General features: G+C 31.8%; 5 protein-coding genes and 4 pseudogenes across 9 annotated transcripts, besides 4 other annotated features; 3 read left to right on the plus strand and 6 right to left on the minus strand.

The window, feature by feature from the left end:
- Nucleotides 1–2,002: part of a mobile genetic element that runs on past the window's edge.
- Nucleotides 834–1,361, plus strand: TVAGG3_0755780 (protein of unknown function, DUF4107 family; the record flags this gene model as incomplete). The annotated part of the gene is made up of 1 exon (XM_001290487.1): nucleotides 834–1,361. One exon carries the CDS (start codon nucleotides 834–836, stop codon nucleotides 1,359–1,361), a length of 528 nt encoding a protein of 175 aa, XP_001290488.1.
- Nucleotides 1,519–1,839, plus strand: TVAGG3_0755790 (uncharacterized protein; the record flags this gene model as incomplete). The annotated part of the gene is made up of 1 exon (XM_001290486.1): nucleotides 1,519–1,839. One exon carries the CDS (start codon nucleotides 1,519–1,521, stop codon nucleotides 1,837–1,839), a length of 321 nt encoding a protein of 106 aa, XP_001290487.1.
- Nucleotides 2,003–2,412: 410 nt separating the features above from the next.
- Nucleotides 2,413–3,928: a mobile genetic element.
- A 2,718-nt stretch (nucleotides 3,929–6,646) lies between these two features.
- Nucleotides 6,647–7,687: a mobile genetic element.
- Nucleotides 7,688–9,345: 1,658 nt separating this feature from the next.
- Nucleotides 9,346–17,901: part of a mobile genetic element that runs on past the window's edge.
- TVAGG3_0755830 lies at nucleotides 9,919–10,160 on the minus strand (annotated as a pseudogene). The gene has a single exon. A coding segment is annotated over exon 1 (242 nt).
- TVAGG3_0755840 (kinase C-related family) lies at nucleotides 10,209–10,421 on the minus strand (the record flags this gene model as incomplete). Its single annotated transcript, XM_051245421.1, has 1 exon — nucleotides 10,209–10,421. One exon carries the CDS (start codon nucleotides 10,419–10,421, stop codon nucleotides 10,209–10,211), a length of 213 nt encoding a protein of 70 aa, XP_051092008.1.
- Nucleotides 10,836–12,253, minus strand: TVAGG3_0755850 (annotated as a pseudogene). Its single transcript has one exon. A coding segment is annotated over exon 1 (1,418 nt).
- On the minus strand, nucleotides 12,281–12,709 carry TVAGG3_0755860 (uncharacterized protein; the record flags this gene model as incomplete). Its single annotated transcript, XM_051245422.1, has 1 exon — nucleotides 12,281–12,709. One exon carries the CDS (start codon nucleotides 12,707–12,709, stop codon nucleotides 12,281–12,283), a length of 429 nt encoding a protein of 142 aa, XP_051092009.1.
- TVAGG3_0755870 lies at nucleotides 13,344–13,906 on the plus strand (annotated as a pseudogene). The gene has a single exon. A coding segment is annotated over exon 1 (563 nt).
- On the minus strand, nucleotides 14,945–16,488 carry TVAGG3_0755880 (annotated as a pseudogene). Its single transcript has one exon. A coding segment is annotated over exon 1 (1,544 nt).
- Nucleotides 16,489–17,310, minus strand: TVAGG3_0755890 (organellar and viral DNA polymerase type B; the record flags this gene model as incomplete). Its single annotated transcript, XM_051245423.1, has 1 exon — nucleotides 16,489–17,310. A coding segment is annotated over one exon (822 nt), but the record flags the coding sequence as incomplete, so codon positions are not given.

The following is a 17,901-nucleotide window of genomic DNA, read 5'->3' on the forward strand; positions in this document are numbered from 1 at the left end:
CTGTGTATGTGAACTTAGATACAGGAGATGACATGAAAGTTTTTAACACAAAGCTTCAAACGGTAGTGAGAGAACAACTGACTGCGGAAGGACATCCATTACCTTCAGAAGTTAGCATAGCATATAATTTTGAAACAAACTCAATAGATTTTAAAGTCATCTCTGCAAAGAAGTCAGGTTTTACATTTAATGAAGCAGATGTATATTCGAATGAAAATTTCAAAGCTATTGCATGGTTAGATAATGACGATTGCTTTAAGAAAATATTTAAATACAGTGACTCAACGATGTCAATAGATGACCTTCGTGGAATGTTACCATCGACGTTTACAGTAGAAGGTTCAGCAGGATTGCTTACAAGATTGTCAATTGGTGGTATTTGGTCTCGTGAGAACATTGTTATAAAATCCAGTATAAGTGAATTTGCTGAAGAATCTATATTATGTCTTTCAAACTACATGTATTCGCCGCCAAAGCATTATAGTATAACAAACTTTGTCAGTAAGTTTAACATAAGACTTGTCGAACCTTCTTCAATGAAAGATGTTGTGCTACCTAAAGATGGAAAGGATGGACTCATTATTGAAATGATTTTAATAGCATATTAAATGAGCTTGTTCTTGAAGGTCATTCATGATGAAATAACTGTTGTAGAAGATGTTAGCAATTGTTCAGACATTTTGAAGCGTATAGATGATATAAGAAAGAAGTTAGATAGACCGCAAAGCGGTGAGGGCGAAGCCCGTGAGAACGCTTATGTTTCATTGACTTTCTCCAGTAACGAGAACTTTTATGAGATAATATTGAAGAGAGATGATTTTAATATGGGGTAAATGGTAGCTTGGGCAGCTTTAGGCGCAATGGGAACAAAAGCATTAGCATTTGGAGCAAAAGCACTTGGAGCTTATGACGCAGTAAATAAAATGAGTGGAGGAAGGGTTTCGAAGACATTAGATGCAAATAAAGGGAAGATTGGAGGCTGGGTTGCAAAGAAGTTAAGATTAAATAAAATCGGGCTCATAAATAAAGCATCCAATTTGGTTGTGACTGAGTCAGAAAATGCTTTAGGAAAGGACGATGAGTTTGCAAAACACGCAAAAGACTTTAATGACCAGATGAAAGGTGAAACAATGCATTTAAATAGAGTCGATGGAACTAAAGAAAATGTTTCTTCTCCACCAGTAGTTCTTCCGTATGGTCCCTATGGAATGTATGGAAACCCTTACGAAAGACCATTTGACCCATTGACTGGTGGAAGTAATTGGTATCATTATGGACGAAGAAGAAAGACAGTCAAGTTGGAGACAGACGTGAAGAAAGCAACTAAAAAGAAACCAAGGAAGAGAGTTATAAAGCAATGAATTCAACAGGGTGAAAAAACAGGTGAAAAAAGAGGTGAGATCTCACCACTTCACCTAAATTTATTTTTGTGCTATGTTTTCATACGTGTGAGGGTGGTGATATCATTAATTTTTAAGTTTATTTTTTATTTTATTTTTTATTTTTATTTGGATGTAAATGACGAAAACTATTGAGATAACAAACTACAACGGTCATGAGTTCAAGAATTTGTTCTTCGTTCCTCGTGAAAATACATTCTATCAGATACGAGGGAGAAAGGGTAAAATTAGTTTGAGCGTTTATGAAGGAATGAAGAATGGAAAGTTTATACAAGCATACGATACAAACGGTAAGCGTGTTTCATTAGCTTTGTCAAAACTTACTAACATTTATTTTGACAGTGATTTTGACCTATATGAAGAAGAAAGTGAGTCAGAAGATTATGAGCTGTTATGTGAAGCACAGCAATGGGAGGAGTTGCAATACTTTTGTAAGTGAGAACGTTTATTTTTTACATTAGTGAGGTGAAGTGGTTGGCGGCTTTGTAAATATTTAAGGTTAAGTTAGTGTTGTCGTTTGTGTTGTAAAATATACGTTAACGATTTTGTAAAGTGTCAAAACCGCTAAGTGGTGTACGGAGGCGCGCAGTGCCACAGTACACGACTTACCCATACTAACTGATATAATAGAATTGAATAAGAAATCGTTAAATTTATTATCCAACATCTCCCCAAGATACAATGTCCAATCATTTGTAAACGAAGAATATTACAAAATATCATCGAAATAACAATAATTCTTTTTGCTATAGTTTTATTCTTTCTGTCATAGCAAATTTCTATTATAATATTGAACTCTTTATTGAAATATCAGTTTGTTAATACTTAGATGCCTTACAAAGAAAACCTATTTCGAAATTAAGAGCCATGTTCCCGATATTATTGCATTACTATATCAGTACTAATTATTTAAATTCACTGTAACAAATACGAACTCTTTGAAAATTAAATTGAGAAATCAAGCCGCATCATCTTTTGAATATAAAGTTTTTCATATTTCAATTGATATTAAGGCTCCGGTCCTGCGTGATTACTGCATATAGTTAGGACGAGTGTCTAATAAGGAGTAAAAATATACCAATAGATTGCACATATACCAATATTTTGTAAAAATTAAATATTATCTATTTTTAAAATTTTCGAATTTGAGTATATTATCGTTTTAAACATGATATATACTAACTTTACTATTTGATATATGATAAATAATGATATTTTAAAAATTGAAAATTTGGATTTTTAAATTTGCAAAGTATATAGTATAGTAAATTCATAAATGAGTATAATGTGCCCAATTATAACAATTTTCAATCATTTGATAATTCTATGACTATGGATTTTTGGACTTCTAATTAAAATAATGTCACTTTTTAATATATTGAGTTTAAGGTTTAAATTTAATTTAAAAAATCGATTTGTTTATACATATTGGAAAGGAATTTTTTGATAATATCTTTTGTATATTAATACATTATGACTTATAGTATGTCACCATAATATAAGTTCAAATTTTTATCATGCACATCAATATAAAATTGTAATTCAAAAAACACCTACTTCTATCGTCAAAAATACTCTCAATTTGAAAAAATACATCAAAAATATCAAATTTGCAAACCTAATTCTTCGAAATACCGAAGAAGGTAGAATATACAAATAGTGTCGACAGAAACTATATAATTTTCTTTACAAATTGTCGAAGGGGAACTGAGAGTTTTTTCTTATACGTTGAATTATAAATCAAATTATTGAATGGATTTTTGGAAAATTGAATACTCAATTATCGAAAAACCGTTTTGACAAAAAGTGATTAATACAATATTGTTGCCTATATTAAGTAATTATCATATATGATTTTTATTATCATATCAATTAATCGTGCATGAAGTTATTCTCGACGCAAAAATCGTTTTTTATAGGGGTCTTGCAAATCTAATTCTTCTTTCATATATTTTTTTAGAAGCAAACTCACTATATCAAAATAAACTTTAGTTGCATTCTAACAATTTGTCGAAGGGGAACTGAGAGTTTTTTCTTTATTATCAAGATATGACAAAAAATGTTAATATACAATTTTTAATATTCGACATATATAGCGATAATGTAACATTATATGATTTTATTATATTATGATAGCATATATAAACCTTATCATATTATTAAAACTTTCACAAATCAAAAATATCTAGATTCTGTCAAAAAGTGATTTGTCAGATTTTTTCAAAAAAACAAATTACTCATCTAGAAGAGATTGTAAATCAAGTTTACTAATAACAATATAATGTATCACTAATATGCTATAAAATGTCGTGGACTTTTTTGATTATAAATAGTTTTACCGGTCAAAGTTGAAATTTGTCAAAATACCGAATTCTCAGATAAGATGAACTATAATAGTAATACTCAGTTTAAATATACTATACTATAGTGTATTACATAATGATATTATGTACTAAAATAAAAGTATCAAAAACTCATATTGGTGGAGATATTAAAACTTTTAAAATTGAGAGGGTGGGACCGGAGCCTTAAACAATTGATGAATGCTTTCGTTAATAATGGTCTTTAATTACAATTTTTTGATTATATAAATTCATAAATCATGAATATTAACGCCTTCGTCTAAAGGAAAATTGATGATATAAATCAAAAGCAGATCTCATAGGCTTTTTATCTAAAATAGGAAGCTCTGTTTCACACAGATATGATGAAAAGTGAGAAAGATTATGAATAGAATATATATTTTGAACATATTTGTTGTAACTGATTTTTTTACCTATTATTCTGTCACAGAAAGAATCTTTAACTGTAATTGAACCAGAATATATGAAAAATTCTAATCCTGATCCTGTGTTTCCAAGAAATGAACAGTTTTCAATATGAACAGTTGATGTCCATGCATAGAATGTTCCCAAATCAGATTTTTTGTGTTCATTATTCAAAACATTACAAAAATTAAAATTATAGTTACCCCAACTTAATTTAAAAAAATTATAATTTGATGTTGTGTTACAAAATGATGAATATGTTACATTACTTAGACTATTTGGATATCTTAGAAGTATTCCTGAGTCCCATGCTTCACAGAAACTTGTGTTGATTGATTTAACTTCAATATTTCCATACCAAAGATAATTTGTAGAAAATTTTTCTAAATTTCCGCATTCATAAAAAGAACTTTCATAAAGATAATTTTTATTATTTGATTCACAACTAATTCAACATATGAATGATGTCCTTCTTGAGAGTTTGTTTTTGATTTGTAGCCACATGTTCGGTATTGGACAATCGAACTATCACAGGAAAAGTAGAGAGATCCACCTTCCGTATTACTGCTGCAGTCATTAAATGAACAATCAGAGTTAAGAAACTTTTTTTGAATTAAAATAAATGGCACTATTAGTTGTAATGGTGATGAATATACAGTTATATAAGAAGCATTCATTTTTTGTTGATCTTGAACGTTTGTACCTTGAATTGGTTCTGAATTAGGTGGAGTATTGTAAAAGAGTTCCCAAACATTATTAGGTGATTGATCAAAGTGTAAATTATTCATAGTTGATGTGTGTTTTGATACTGTTATCTGAAAATCGTGATTGAATTTCATTGTTTTCATCAAAAAAATGAATCGTTATTTGACATTTCAATGATGTAAATGTCAAATAATGCCGATTCATTTGAATCTTATATTCAAGTTATGAAATTTTGATTCTTTTAGCTGTCATCAGCATTTTAACAGCTAGTGCATGGAAACAATGATGTAAATCATTCTAATCTTATATAAAAACATCGATTTTGCTGATTAAATTTTTGGATTTCGTAATAAAATGATCAATATTGTAAATAATTAAAGCTATTGTACTTACACATGATTTGTATATTATAAAATGTATGAAATATCGACTTAATTCGCTTGAAAATTTGAAATAGGGAGAATCTTTATATAAAACGCCTAATATCTAACAATTATTACATTAAATGAATACTTAAATTTGAGTAATCGATGATTTATATGAATTCTCTGGTCTGAATAAAGAATATCGAAAATTAGTTTGATTTTGGGGTTGTTTTGATAGTATTGTCAAATGTAATGATGTAAAAACATGAATTTATTAGTAAATACATGCTCGTGTTTGAGTAAAAATAGATATTTGTTGTTGTGAAATAAGTATTTGATTTCTTGTAAATCTTGAATGAAAACAATAAGTTCGTATCAATGGGAAAATCGAATATGTAGCTATTTAATTTGTATCAAAAGAATTTTTTAATGAGAATTTAAATTTCGAAGAAATTTGTTATGTATCGTTGAGTTTTGTAATTAAAACTGATATGTTAATGATGTGATTTGCTTTTTTAAAACATTTATTAGTCTTGATGAAATAATTTTTCTTTTGGTTAAACATTTCTTCTGAGTTTGCTAATAAAGACGGAGTCCTTTGTGAATGTGACATAGGCGCCGAGAACCGTATGCACAAAAACTCTTATTGGGTGTCTTGTCTTTAGATATTCTTTCAAAAATATGCCAAATTTGATTGATGATTTCTAAAAAAGTAATCTAATCATCTGATGCCATTAATTGTATTTAGAAAAAAAATTCGTTCTTTTAATTTTTTAAGAGTATCACAGCAGATGATTAACTTTCCTTGATTTACGATACAACTAATTCACCAAATGCAGAAGTGCAATCGAATACAAACAATCGAATCTCCTAATTGATGAATCAAATAGTCCATTTTTCATTGAATTATTTAATCAAATCGTCTCTAATCATAGCAATCCTCCAAAATCAATCAGTAGTACACATGTTATCTTTGATCAATTCTTACGTTATAAAGAGAAGAGCACATTTATATGATCTCAAGTATATTTTTGATTTTTTTTTACAAATCTTGTCAATAAGACATTTGAAGTTGTTACCGATACAGTTACATAATTTTGAGATACAAATTCACCGCGCAATATTATTTTATTAAACTAAAACAGAGATAATTTTCTAAAAATTTAAATCATACATTGATCAGTACCTTGTAGAAGATACACATATTGATTTCAAATTCGTATGCATTGAAATGTTCGACGACATTTACACTGTTCGTTTTGAACCTATAATTATTCCATTTATAGTTGAAATGACAAAAATTTACCACATCAAGATAAGCGATGATACAATCGAATTGATCTCACATTTCAGCATGATACAAATATCAATAATATGTAAACTAAAAAAACATTATTGATATACTTAAGGGTGCACCCGTATGTACGTTTATTTGAGAGGAGGAGGATTACCCTCTCAATTTTGAGGGATTCGTTAGTTTATTTTCTCGATGAATATGCAATAAAATTTGATTTTTACCTTATCAATATACTTCATATAATATACACATGTTCATGTAAAAACTTTTTTCCAAAATCCTCAGGAATTAAGGGATTTTTGAATTTTAAGAATTTTTTTTCGAATTTTTTCGAAAAAAAATATTTTCAGAACAGCCTTAACGGCTAAGATTTAGGAACAATGTTAAGTATCAAAAAGAAAGGAGGTCTGATATAGACAACATATATCGTTGAAGTTGAAAAAATCTCTAATATTTGAGCCCAAAATTTCAAATTTTAATTTTTTGAAAAAAGAGGCCACCCGTATGTACGTTTATTTGAGAGGAGGAGGATTATATTTTTGAAAGGGTGAAACATTATGAATATGTTAATTATATAATAATATGTATTATTATAAAAAAGAAAAAATAAAGCACGTTAAAATTTTTCTTTCTTGATTTTTTACAAAATCTACTTAGAATTATGCAAAATATGACTAAATAATTATAAATTTCAAGTTAAATTTTAATTTTGATAAATAATTTAAATTTCAAAATATCAAGTTCAGTTCGACTATGTATGTAGTAATTCCTCAATAAAGTGCCAAAACCCTATTAAAATATATGAACATTTTCAACATTTTAATGTTTTTATTTAAAAATTTGTTGGAATATGAGCTTCAAACAATTATTATGTAAATAAAAATAATTAAATATATGTATTTATTCGTATTACAACCGTAGTAAGTCGATTCTTCCTTTCTTCTACTGAGTTTTGAATTTGATTTCGAATTGTAAAGAGATTCAAAGGGAAAATACTAGCGGATAAAAACTACCTCCATGAAAGGGTCATAATGGAGTCAAGTTGTATTTTTTGATATTTTTTTGCTTTTCGAGCCTAAATAGGTAGCCAAGATAATGCCTAAAAATAAGGTTCTAAATTCTGAAGTTTACATGATCCTCTCGTGTGCACCCTTAAATACTATCACCTATAATAATCTACGATTACGATTAACAGATTTTTTCTGAATTGAATTTATAAATTATAGTTTTCGGTATAATACTTACATATTATGCAATATTATTTTTTTTATCAAATCCGAACATCCCTTTTGAATAATTTACATGAGTTTTACAGTATTCATTTTGTATGAAAATTTTATATATGAATGAGGACCACTTGAAAACTAGATATAAATTCTCCATATTTCAAGAATTCATTGATTTTCAATTATTTGTAATCAAAAACAAAAAAATCTATTCAAATTTGAATATGACGATATTTGTTTGTCAATTCATTTTTACTTAAATGATTTCTTTTCTTCTTGCTTTGGCAGATTCATCATCTGTCCAAATCGAGAAATCAGAATACACATACTACTTTAGAAAGACTAATTACTTAAATTCTAAAGGCAATGTTCTGCCTACAACATTTATTGATAAAGGTATTCAATGTGCAGTAAATGTAAATGGCGACACACATTACACTACAAATACTGAAGACTTTGCAGTGTCCGGCTTATATTTATCTTATGAAACTTATGCAACAGATGACAGCGGAAATTTCATAATTAAGATCGAAAATATTAACCAAGAAGATGTAACATTTAAGTTTGGATGCACAATTGATCCAGCCTGGCTTGATACTGATATCTACTCACCTTTTGGTGAATCAAATAACTATATTTATCCAATCAAAGATTCAAGCGCGAAACCTAAGTCATTTTATGTCACAAATCCCACAGACAGCCATAAGGACAATAAGATGACCATAAATCTTCGTGATTCAATAAATTACATTCCTCCTGATCATTCTTGGTATGGCGTTGTTAACTTACCAGATAATGAATATCCAAATAGGATATGGTATAAATTTGATGGCGAACCTCAACCATTTGTCCAAAAAGGCGATATTGAAGCTTGCTGGCATTGGAATTCCAGAACATTATCTCCAGGTGAAGTTGTCAAATATGGCTTTAGCATTAACTTCCTTTACGAACATACTCTTAGAGTTAGTACCCCACTCGAGAGGAAGAGCATTACAGCACTCGCAGATCAGCCACTAGATTTCATTATCCAATCAGAAGCATTGATGTCAACGAACACATATGTTCTTAAGAGATCAATTGATAATGGACCATATGAAACAATTAAAACAATTACAAATCCACCATATTACATTGATAGAGAGACACAATCATTCCCAGCCCAACCGCTATCTAAGAAAAATCTCAAATATCAACTATTCCAATCAGGTTCATCCAATGATTCAATGATCTTTAATTTTGACATTGTTTACACAATGCATCCATCTATCATATGGCAACAGCCAAATAAGTACATATTCTACTCCTCAGATGTAATTAAATTCACAGATTTGCTTGTAAAGACTGACTCTGACGTAAAAGTTACCAAACTTTTGGTTAATTCCAAAGGAGAAGCAGTTATTAGAGAAACAACACCTTTAACCGCCCCAGTTAAAAATGTAAAGAATTATATTGACATGCCTGATTATACAATCGATACATCAAAACTCAAATCTGATCATTATAAGCTTTTCATCAGATGCATTTCAGAATACGGCATGACTGATGAAACGCCTTTGGAATTCGAATTTGATGTCAGGCAGCCAAAGTTAGTATACATATCATGGGTACGGCGGCACTGCGCGCCTCCTTACCCAATACTTGTGAATTTGACACTTTACGAAACCGTTAACGTATATTTTACAACACAAACGACAACACTAACTTAACCTTAAATATTTACAAAGCCACCAACCACTTCACCTCACTAATGTTTTCACAAACGACTTCACTAATGTAAAAATAAACGTTCTCACTTACAAAAGTATTGCAACTCCTCCCATTGCTGTGCTTCATATAACAGCTCATAATCTTCTGACTCACTTTCTTCTTCATATAGGTCAAAATCACTGTCATAGTTTATACCTGTAAGTTTTGACAAAGCTAATGAAACACGCTTACCGTTTGTATCATATGCTTGTATAAACTTTCCATTATGCTTGTAGTCATAAACGCTCAAACTAACTTTACCCTTTCTCCCTCGTATCTGATAGAATGTATTTTCACGAGGAACGAAGAACAAATTCTTGAACTCATGACCGTTGTAGTTTGTTATCTCAATAGTTTTCGTCATTACATCCAAATAAAAATTTTCAGTAAAAATAAAACTAATGAAATATTTTATTCCTCACTGTCGTCTGCTTTCTCCAACTCTTCTAACTTCTTCCTAAGTTTAGCAATGTTGTCCTCATGAAGTTTAATCTTCCTTAATATACCTTCTCTATCTAATGGTTGTTTTATCTTTCTAAACTGAACTCTACCATCCTTCATAGTATGAATGTAAAAACCTTCTGGAATAGTTCCGATTTAATGTATTCTACCAAAAACTTTTGTTTCATTGCTTCAGTGACTTTAGTCGTCATTTTACTCTAAATAAAATGTTCAAATAAAATAAAAATAACGTTATTTTTTCAGTAAGGAAACGCAGGAGTTTTACGATTTATTTGAGGAGTAGGTTCTGGTTTAAATGTTGGAGTCGGTTTAGGAGTTGACTTTTGAACAGGAGTTTGTACTTCCATAGGTTCAGGAGTCATTGAAGGTTTTGCTTGTGAAGGTGTTGGAGTTTGTTTAACTTCAGCTACTTCAGTATTATTTACAACATTTGCTTTATTTCTTTTCAACATCATAACTGCTCCTGCTGTAGCTAGCAAACCTAGTGGGAGACCATATTTTATATAAGGACTTGACCAAATGCTATTTTTGACAGGAGCTGGTGGAACACCTAACCTTGGTGAGACTGCTCTTTGCCATTGTGCAGCTCGTAAGAAATATTCAATAGGTGCTCCATAATCGTTTGGTAAAGTTTGTTTCATAGATGGTGAAGGTTCACGAGAGCTTGATGAAGAACTCATTTATAAGCTTTAAAAATAAACGTTCATCCTTTATTCCTCACTGTCGTCCGTAGCTAAGTTATAGTCATCTAATCTTATTATGGGGATGCCATTAGTACGCACCTGAATGGCAAAGCAACAATCCCTCATAAATCCAATAAGTGGCTTTGGTACATTTTCAGTTGCTAGTTCAATAGGTCCTTTAACAGACAATTTGTATGTTATTGGAGCAGTAGATGTTTGACCTTGCTGGAAGCAAAAGTCCACTTCTGTTGGAAAACCACATAAGAAATGTGTGTTGTCATAGCTATCCCATTTATGTTCCACACTACCATCATCCACCAATGACCTCATAACATCTTCATTAAATCCTATCATATCATTGTTTGTATTGCAAGCGTTCGCAACCATTTCATAAAATACAGGTCCATATGATTTTTCAGGTTCTGCGGCATATTTCCATAAGCTCCCATGGAAAGCTGAAGATATTTAAACTTAGGGTTCTCAAAATTAACATAATAGTTGTCTTTCTTTCTAAATAGTGCCCAAATACTTTTAACATTAATAGGCGTATAAGCTGCTGTAAATGTTGCACTTGAACTATCTGTATTCTTTGAGAATGAACCGTCCATAGGAATCCAATCCATAACTTTAACAGGAAAACATAAAGCCTCGTTTGTATAATGTTCTACAAGTTCTGTATAAATGTTAGGGTCTAAAGAGAATGACTTTGGATGAATGAAACATTCATTAAAATCCATCTTTGTTCGAAATAGTTGCTGGGTTACAGTTGTAATAGTAACTGTTCCACTAGCTTCTACTGCCTTCGTTATCATAGTGAATGGTTCATTCCATGGAACAAATTTATTTGTCGGTGGATTTGAATCTGAAGCAAATGCAACTTTAAGAGTTGGATTGAAAGCAATGATATCATTTACAGATATAGATGTGCATTGTAAGGCGTCGCTACTGAACTTTACTTTAAGCTGAATGTTTCCTGCAAAAGCTGGAATAAATCGAATAGCTTCTAATGGAAGGAATCTTCTAACAGGAATTCTTAAACGAAGCTTAAAATCAAATGATTTTCCTGCTGTAATTGGACCACTAACAATTTGTCCTGTTCTGCATGTTCCCGAATGACTCCATACATCTTCATGTCGAGTCTTTGAGAAAACATCTACTTTCTTTATTTGTTCGGTAGTTTGTGAGTTTGAAGTTATATATGCTTCTTCTCTTGCGTTGTCTTGAGAATATACGATACGACCATTTGCAAGGATTTGATATCCAGCAACTGCATAGAAAGCGTCATCGAAACCAATCCAAAATCCTGGTGGGTTTGTTTTATTGGAACCTGAACCAATTTCTTTATCTGCAATAAATTGACCTTCCATTTTATACGTAATGAATGTATTGTAAAGGTCCAACATATTTTCACCAGGAGGTGAGAGATTGAATGTTACCCATGTGTTATCTTTAGCAGTTCCAGGTTGTGATGGAATCTTTGCGTCAGAATATTTTCTATTAGTGTCACCAATTTGAACTGCATTGTCTATGATATCGAAATATGAGCGAATCTGATGAATATGCTCTGCTGGAGTAAATTCGTTTAGCTGTTCGTTCTGCATGTATTTACTTCAGATAAAAATATCTATTTACTTCATTATTCTCACTCTTCTTCTTGGCATTCGTGGTGGAAGTTGTTTCTTGACATTTTCAATGAACTGTACATTCTCTTTTGTCTCAACTTCTTTCACTGGTGGGTCAGGGTTCTTTGACTCGGTTTGTTTTTCAATGAAATTCACGAACTTTGCAATAAGCTCTTGGTTCGTTATTGAAAGTACATCTGGCTTCTTTTCTTCTGGTTCTTTTGGTGGCTCAGTTTGAACAGAAGGTTTTATATGGGCTTCGCCCTCGGTGCCATGCACCTTAATGTTGTCGCTTTCTGCATTCGCTAATGGAACCTTTCTTTTTCTTACGTATATTTTACCATCTTTACTCTGACTTACGTAATAGAAAGGATGTTGTATTCCTCTTGCGTCATTTAATATAATAGACTCTCGCTCTGATTTTGACAAGCTCATTTTACATCGGTTAAAGTTTTAATTTTATTTTTTATCTGCAGTCAAATGACTCAGACAAGTCATACGGACAAGACCCAAGGGGTCATAGATGTTGAAGCATTGAAGAAAGAAATTCGCGAGCAAATTTTATCCGAACTGAAGGAACAAAAACAAGAACAAAAGCCAGAGAGACCAAAGAGAAAACTTAGTGAAAAACAACTTGCTGCATTAGCTGCTGGAAGACAAAAGAACCCACGTTTGCTGGCGAAGAAAGCTAGAGAAGAAGCAAAAGCAAAGAAGAACAAAAGCTAAAGAAGCTGAAGCAAAGAAAGAGTAAATGGTTTATTTTTATCCGAATTAAATGTATAGACAAATACCTTTAACTGTTGCGTTCAGTAGTGAAAACCCTGACGTCAAAATAAAGGGGAACAGAGTAACGTTTAAGTTTCCAACAGACTGGATTGTGAACATAAATGAAGAGAAGTACATTGGCATAACATCTATGTATATAACACGTGCTTTCAGAAAGGTTGACTTTATACTTCAAGTCGAGATAGAAAATGACGAACAGTCTTTAAGCGCCCAAAACATTCACATATACAAATACTTTAAAGACGATACAACATTGTTGCAATGTATGATTTCATTTAATGAGATGTTCGAGAAAAAGTTCAACATTGAAGTACAAACTTTACAGCCTTTACGTGAGTTTCTTGCACAACTGAAAGAAGAAGGTAGTCAGCCACAACTTATAGACTTTCATTATGAATTTAATGAAAATGAAGATGGAACTCATGACTGTCAGTTTGTTATATATTCACCATTCAATGAAGTAGCTAAAGAGAAAGAAAATCCATTACGTATAAGGTTTCAAATCTCTGAACCAATGAAGATTTCAAGAATGTTTTCAATTATGATGCAATGCTTCCGAGGAAAAATGAATTTTCAAAGATTGTAACACCTGGCATTTGGGATAGAAAGCAAGCTATATTATATTCAAACTTAAGTAAGGGAGTTGAAAATGAGTTCATTGGTCATACAAGAACTTCACCACTTCCTAACCCTAAATACTATAAATTAACTGGCTTCAATCGTGAGTTTTGGATAGACATGTTCTCCACTCATGACCATAACTGCCCAGTGTTCTTACCTCCAGACCATAAGGACTGTCTCTACATCGAAGCACAATTGCTGAATTCAACAATCGCAGTTTTATAAAATCTACGCTAGTTTTATTTTTTCTGAAAATTTTTATTTGAGTGAAAGGCATGGAAGGTGAAGGACATTGGCAAACACTCGAACATGACAATGACTATGAAATCTTTTCAGAGTACCCTTATCCAATTAGACGTATAAGCAATAAAAGAGTTGTTAGTGAGTTTGACCAAGGAGATGGTTATATTTGTGTAAATTTAAACAAACACAAGCTGATGAAACATAGAATAGTTGCAGAAACTTTCATTCCGAACCCTGAAGGACTTCGTGAAGTAGACCATATAAACAGAGACAGAGGAGACTTTCATATCTCGAACTTAAGATGGACGACAAGAAGAGAAAACATGAGAAATATTTCTGGTTCAAATGGCTATTGGTTTGACATTGTTGACTCTCTTCCTGAAGACGCTGTTGAAATTATACAATACTCATATCACACGTTAGAGAAATACTACTATGTCCCAAGTGAAGATGCTTTTACTATTTCATGGGAACTCAATACAGACGAATGAATGTCTTAAGACAGTATAGCAAAGATTATATAAACATTACAGATGTAGAAGGAAGAAGAACAAAGCTGTCTATTGCAAAGTTTAAGAGAGACAATGGTTATACATAAATGACAAAAATATATGACCTCATGGGCTTCGCCTTGCCGCTAGCGGCTTATTTTTATCACGAATGACCTCATTGCTGACAAAAATAAATGACCTTAGATTCATTCATGACCTCAGAATAAGCTTTTTATGAATGGTCTTATTGAGAAGTTAAACTTTTCAGCAAAGCAAGGACTAGAAGACTTACATAAGTCAAATCCAATCTCTTGACCGTCATAAAGTGCTTTGTAAAGTTTCATTAAACTGAACTCAGAGTCTTTGTCATATGTTCCAACAGGTATGTGAATGTTCTTATCTTCATTGTAATAGCATTGTATAGCTTCAGGAAACATTTCATTAGCTGTTAAAGCAAGAACGTCTTGTTTTACACCTTTACAACGTGCATGGAATGCAACTTCATTTAAATCGTTAGTGAGTAAGTCATGTAGGTCTTCTTTCCACAAAATATTGACTTGTATGCTAAACTTTGTTTTCCAGGTGTTATTTCTGCGAAGTCAGAATGGAACTGACCTAATGTTTTACCAATAAGTTCTCTACCGTATCTCTTCTTAAACTTCCTGAGCTAACAGTGGTATGTCTTCATTGAAAATATGCATGCTATCACAGTCCTGGTAAAATTTGAAGTCCCATATCTCAGCAGTACAGAATACTTCACACATTATTCTCTTCGACATAGATAGAATATTAACACCAAGTGGACAGAAGTTAAAGTGTCTGCAAATGCTTTTCGTTAGCTTGAAAATAGTTTTATCTGAACCATCCAAACCTTCGAACTTCACTATATGGTTGTAGTTTCTGATGGCATATCTTATAGCATCTTTGTCATTTACTATGGTTATTTTTGACTCAATAGGAGATAGAATAGTTTTGCCATAAATACTGTTCAGAATGAGCTTTATATTTTCTTGCAAAGGATTTCCTTCTTTCTTATACTTTAACCTTAACTCAAACAACTTCTTTACTTCATCTCTTATTCTAATATCTCTGTTTCCATCGTAATAGTATCCTTGCAACACTTCACATTTGACACCTTGATATTTTATGAGGTCTTGTAATGTTATATGGTCAACATACATTAAACAGCAAGTGTTTGAACTTCTGGGAACGTTAAGTTCTGGATTTAGTTCAGGGTCACAAACTATTAAAGGAAAGTGTCTATGTATTCCAATCTTGTTATCTTAATGAGAACAAAGAAGCCAGACATAAACTTTTCACCAATGGGTTCCTTTTGGTCGTCGTTGAATAAATGTCTCATGAGATACTCTGTGCTTAACATCTCATCCTTCAATACTTTTGGAATTCCTTCTAAAGTATAAAGTCTTGCTATAGCGGATGGATATAATGAAACAGCGTCGAAGTCAGCAATGAGTTTCTTTTCGCTCTTTTGTTTCATGTTATCTGACAGCATACATCTTCCACCTTGAATGCATCTCGAAATAAATTCTCTTGGTTTATTTGAGAGGTCATATAAATTTCCATTCGGGAAGTACACTCTGTTCTCAAATAATTTGTTAGCAATTGAACAAATACTAACGTAGTCATAAACGTTTAAATCAAATTCTTTCAATATGTCATTGCGGAACTTAACAAAACCTTCTCTTAAAATTCTTACATCTTGTTTGCAATAAAATGTGCTATATTTTTCTAAGTCGAAGTGGTTCTCATCTATTCTGCAACCTTTGATGGAATCTATGTTTTTCATAAATGTATCTGCATCCCGGATAAACTTCCATGCTTCAGAAATGACACCAGTTCTGTTGTCATTTGCTAACAAAACACTGCTGTAGTAGTTGTATGGAAATACTTCTTTCGGTCCTGTTTGTAAGTTAAACATAGCAGGAAATAGTTTAAGCTTCTTATTTATAACACTGTAAGAGTCTTTTTAATAATTGCCCTTCCTTTATATAAGCCAGTTATTTGCATTGTTCGTGAACCTTTAATGATGGGAGTTCCTTTCACTTCTGTCATGTGTCTTAAGATGAAGTTTATATCATAACTGAGGTTATGGAAATATATTAAACTCTTGTCAGGAAGTCGTTCCAAAAATTCTGTTGCACAGTTCTGACCCCAAATGCTTTCACTCACTGAACCATCTTCACTGTCATAACAGATGTTAAAAGCTTTATGAAAGCCATCCGTACTACACTCAAAGTCAGCAAAGAAAACGTGCTCAGGAATGAACTTGCACTTATTTTTATTTACTTCTTTTGACTCGGCTTTCTTCTTCAGTTGTACACAATACTTTGGAGTATATGTCAAATCTTTAAATGGTGCAAGGTTCTGTTTATATAAGTCAGTCGTATATGTGAAAAGTTCTCCATAAGAAATAGGTTCGAAATATTTGCACTCCCACAATGTTTTCATAACATCCCATAGCGGTGTAGTTCTATCCATGCGAACTACATATTTATCTTCTCTCTTTGTATAAATCTTCATCTGTTTCTCAATGGTCATTCCACCACACTCCTTCAAGATTTCTATATAGTTGCGAATGAAATATGTTGTCATTGGAAGTCTTTCATTTAGCATGTAGTGGTCTTCAACAAGAAGTAAGTCAATAGTTCGAACAGTTTTACATTCTTTTGGTATGTATCTCTTTATTTCATTATGTCTTGAGTCATTGAAGTAACCAATGGTAACATTAAATGCTATACCTGTTGCGTCAGAAATTTCTTGTACTTTACTTTGAGGAAAGTCTCTAACACGAATGACTTCTCTCATGTGGTCAATAGTTTCTTCATTTACTCCAGCCTGAATGCAAGCATAAACGAAACAATTGTCCTCTGTCATAAGTGTTGCAGTTCTTTTGTTCAGTTCATTGAAGATTTGGTAGCGTTCAAGATTTATAGGTAATGTGCAAAGATACTTCCAGAACTGACCGCTTCTCTTCTTATAAAACTTCTTTTCACCAAGGATTTCATTCCAGAAGTCATCTATATCTTGTTTATTCCTGTTTGTTTAAGTCTGTTCAATAATCTTTTCTGTCTTTCTGTCAGTGTGCTTTCATCTCTATATGGTCGCTTCTGTGGCTTTCCTTTCTTAACATCTGACATCGTTAAGCCTTCATATTCTGTTAAATCATACATCTTTATTTCGGTAAGATTCTTTACGTTTGTCAAGAAGAAGTCATAGTGCATTTCAACAATACCTGCAGCATTTGCTTCTATCTCTGATATAAAGTTCTCCTTCAAGAGCTGATGTAGTAATGTTCCAATATTATTGAGGTTTAACGTAGAACATTCATACTTTCCACCAAGTTTATAACATACCATCCATCTTTGTTGGGAGTTTATTTTAATCTTCTCTAAGAGTCTCATGAAAACCTTACCGAAATGTTTGTGTAAGTAGTCTCTGTTTGGTTCATCTAAAGCTTCGATGTTA

Source organism: Trichomonas vaginalis, chromosome III (assembly GCF_026262505.1).
Source record: "Trichomonas vaginalis G3 chromosome III, whole genome shotgun sequence".
Classification (NCBI taxonomy): Eukaryota; Parabasalia; order Trichomonadida; family Trichomonadidae; genus Trichomonas; species Trichomonas vaginalis.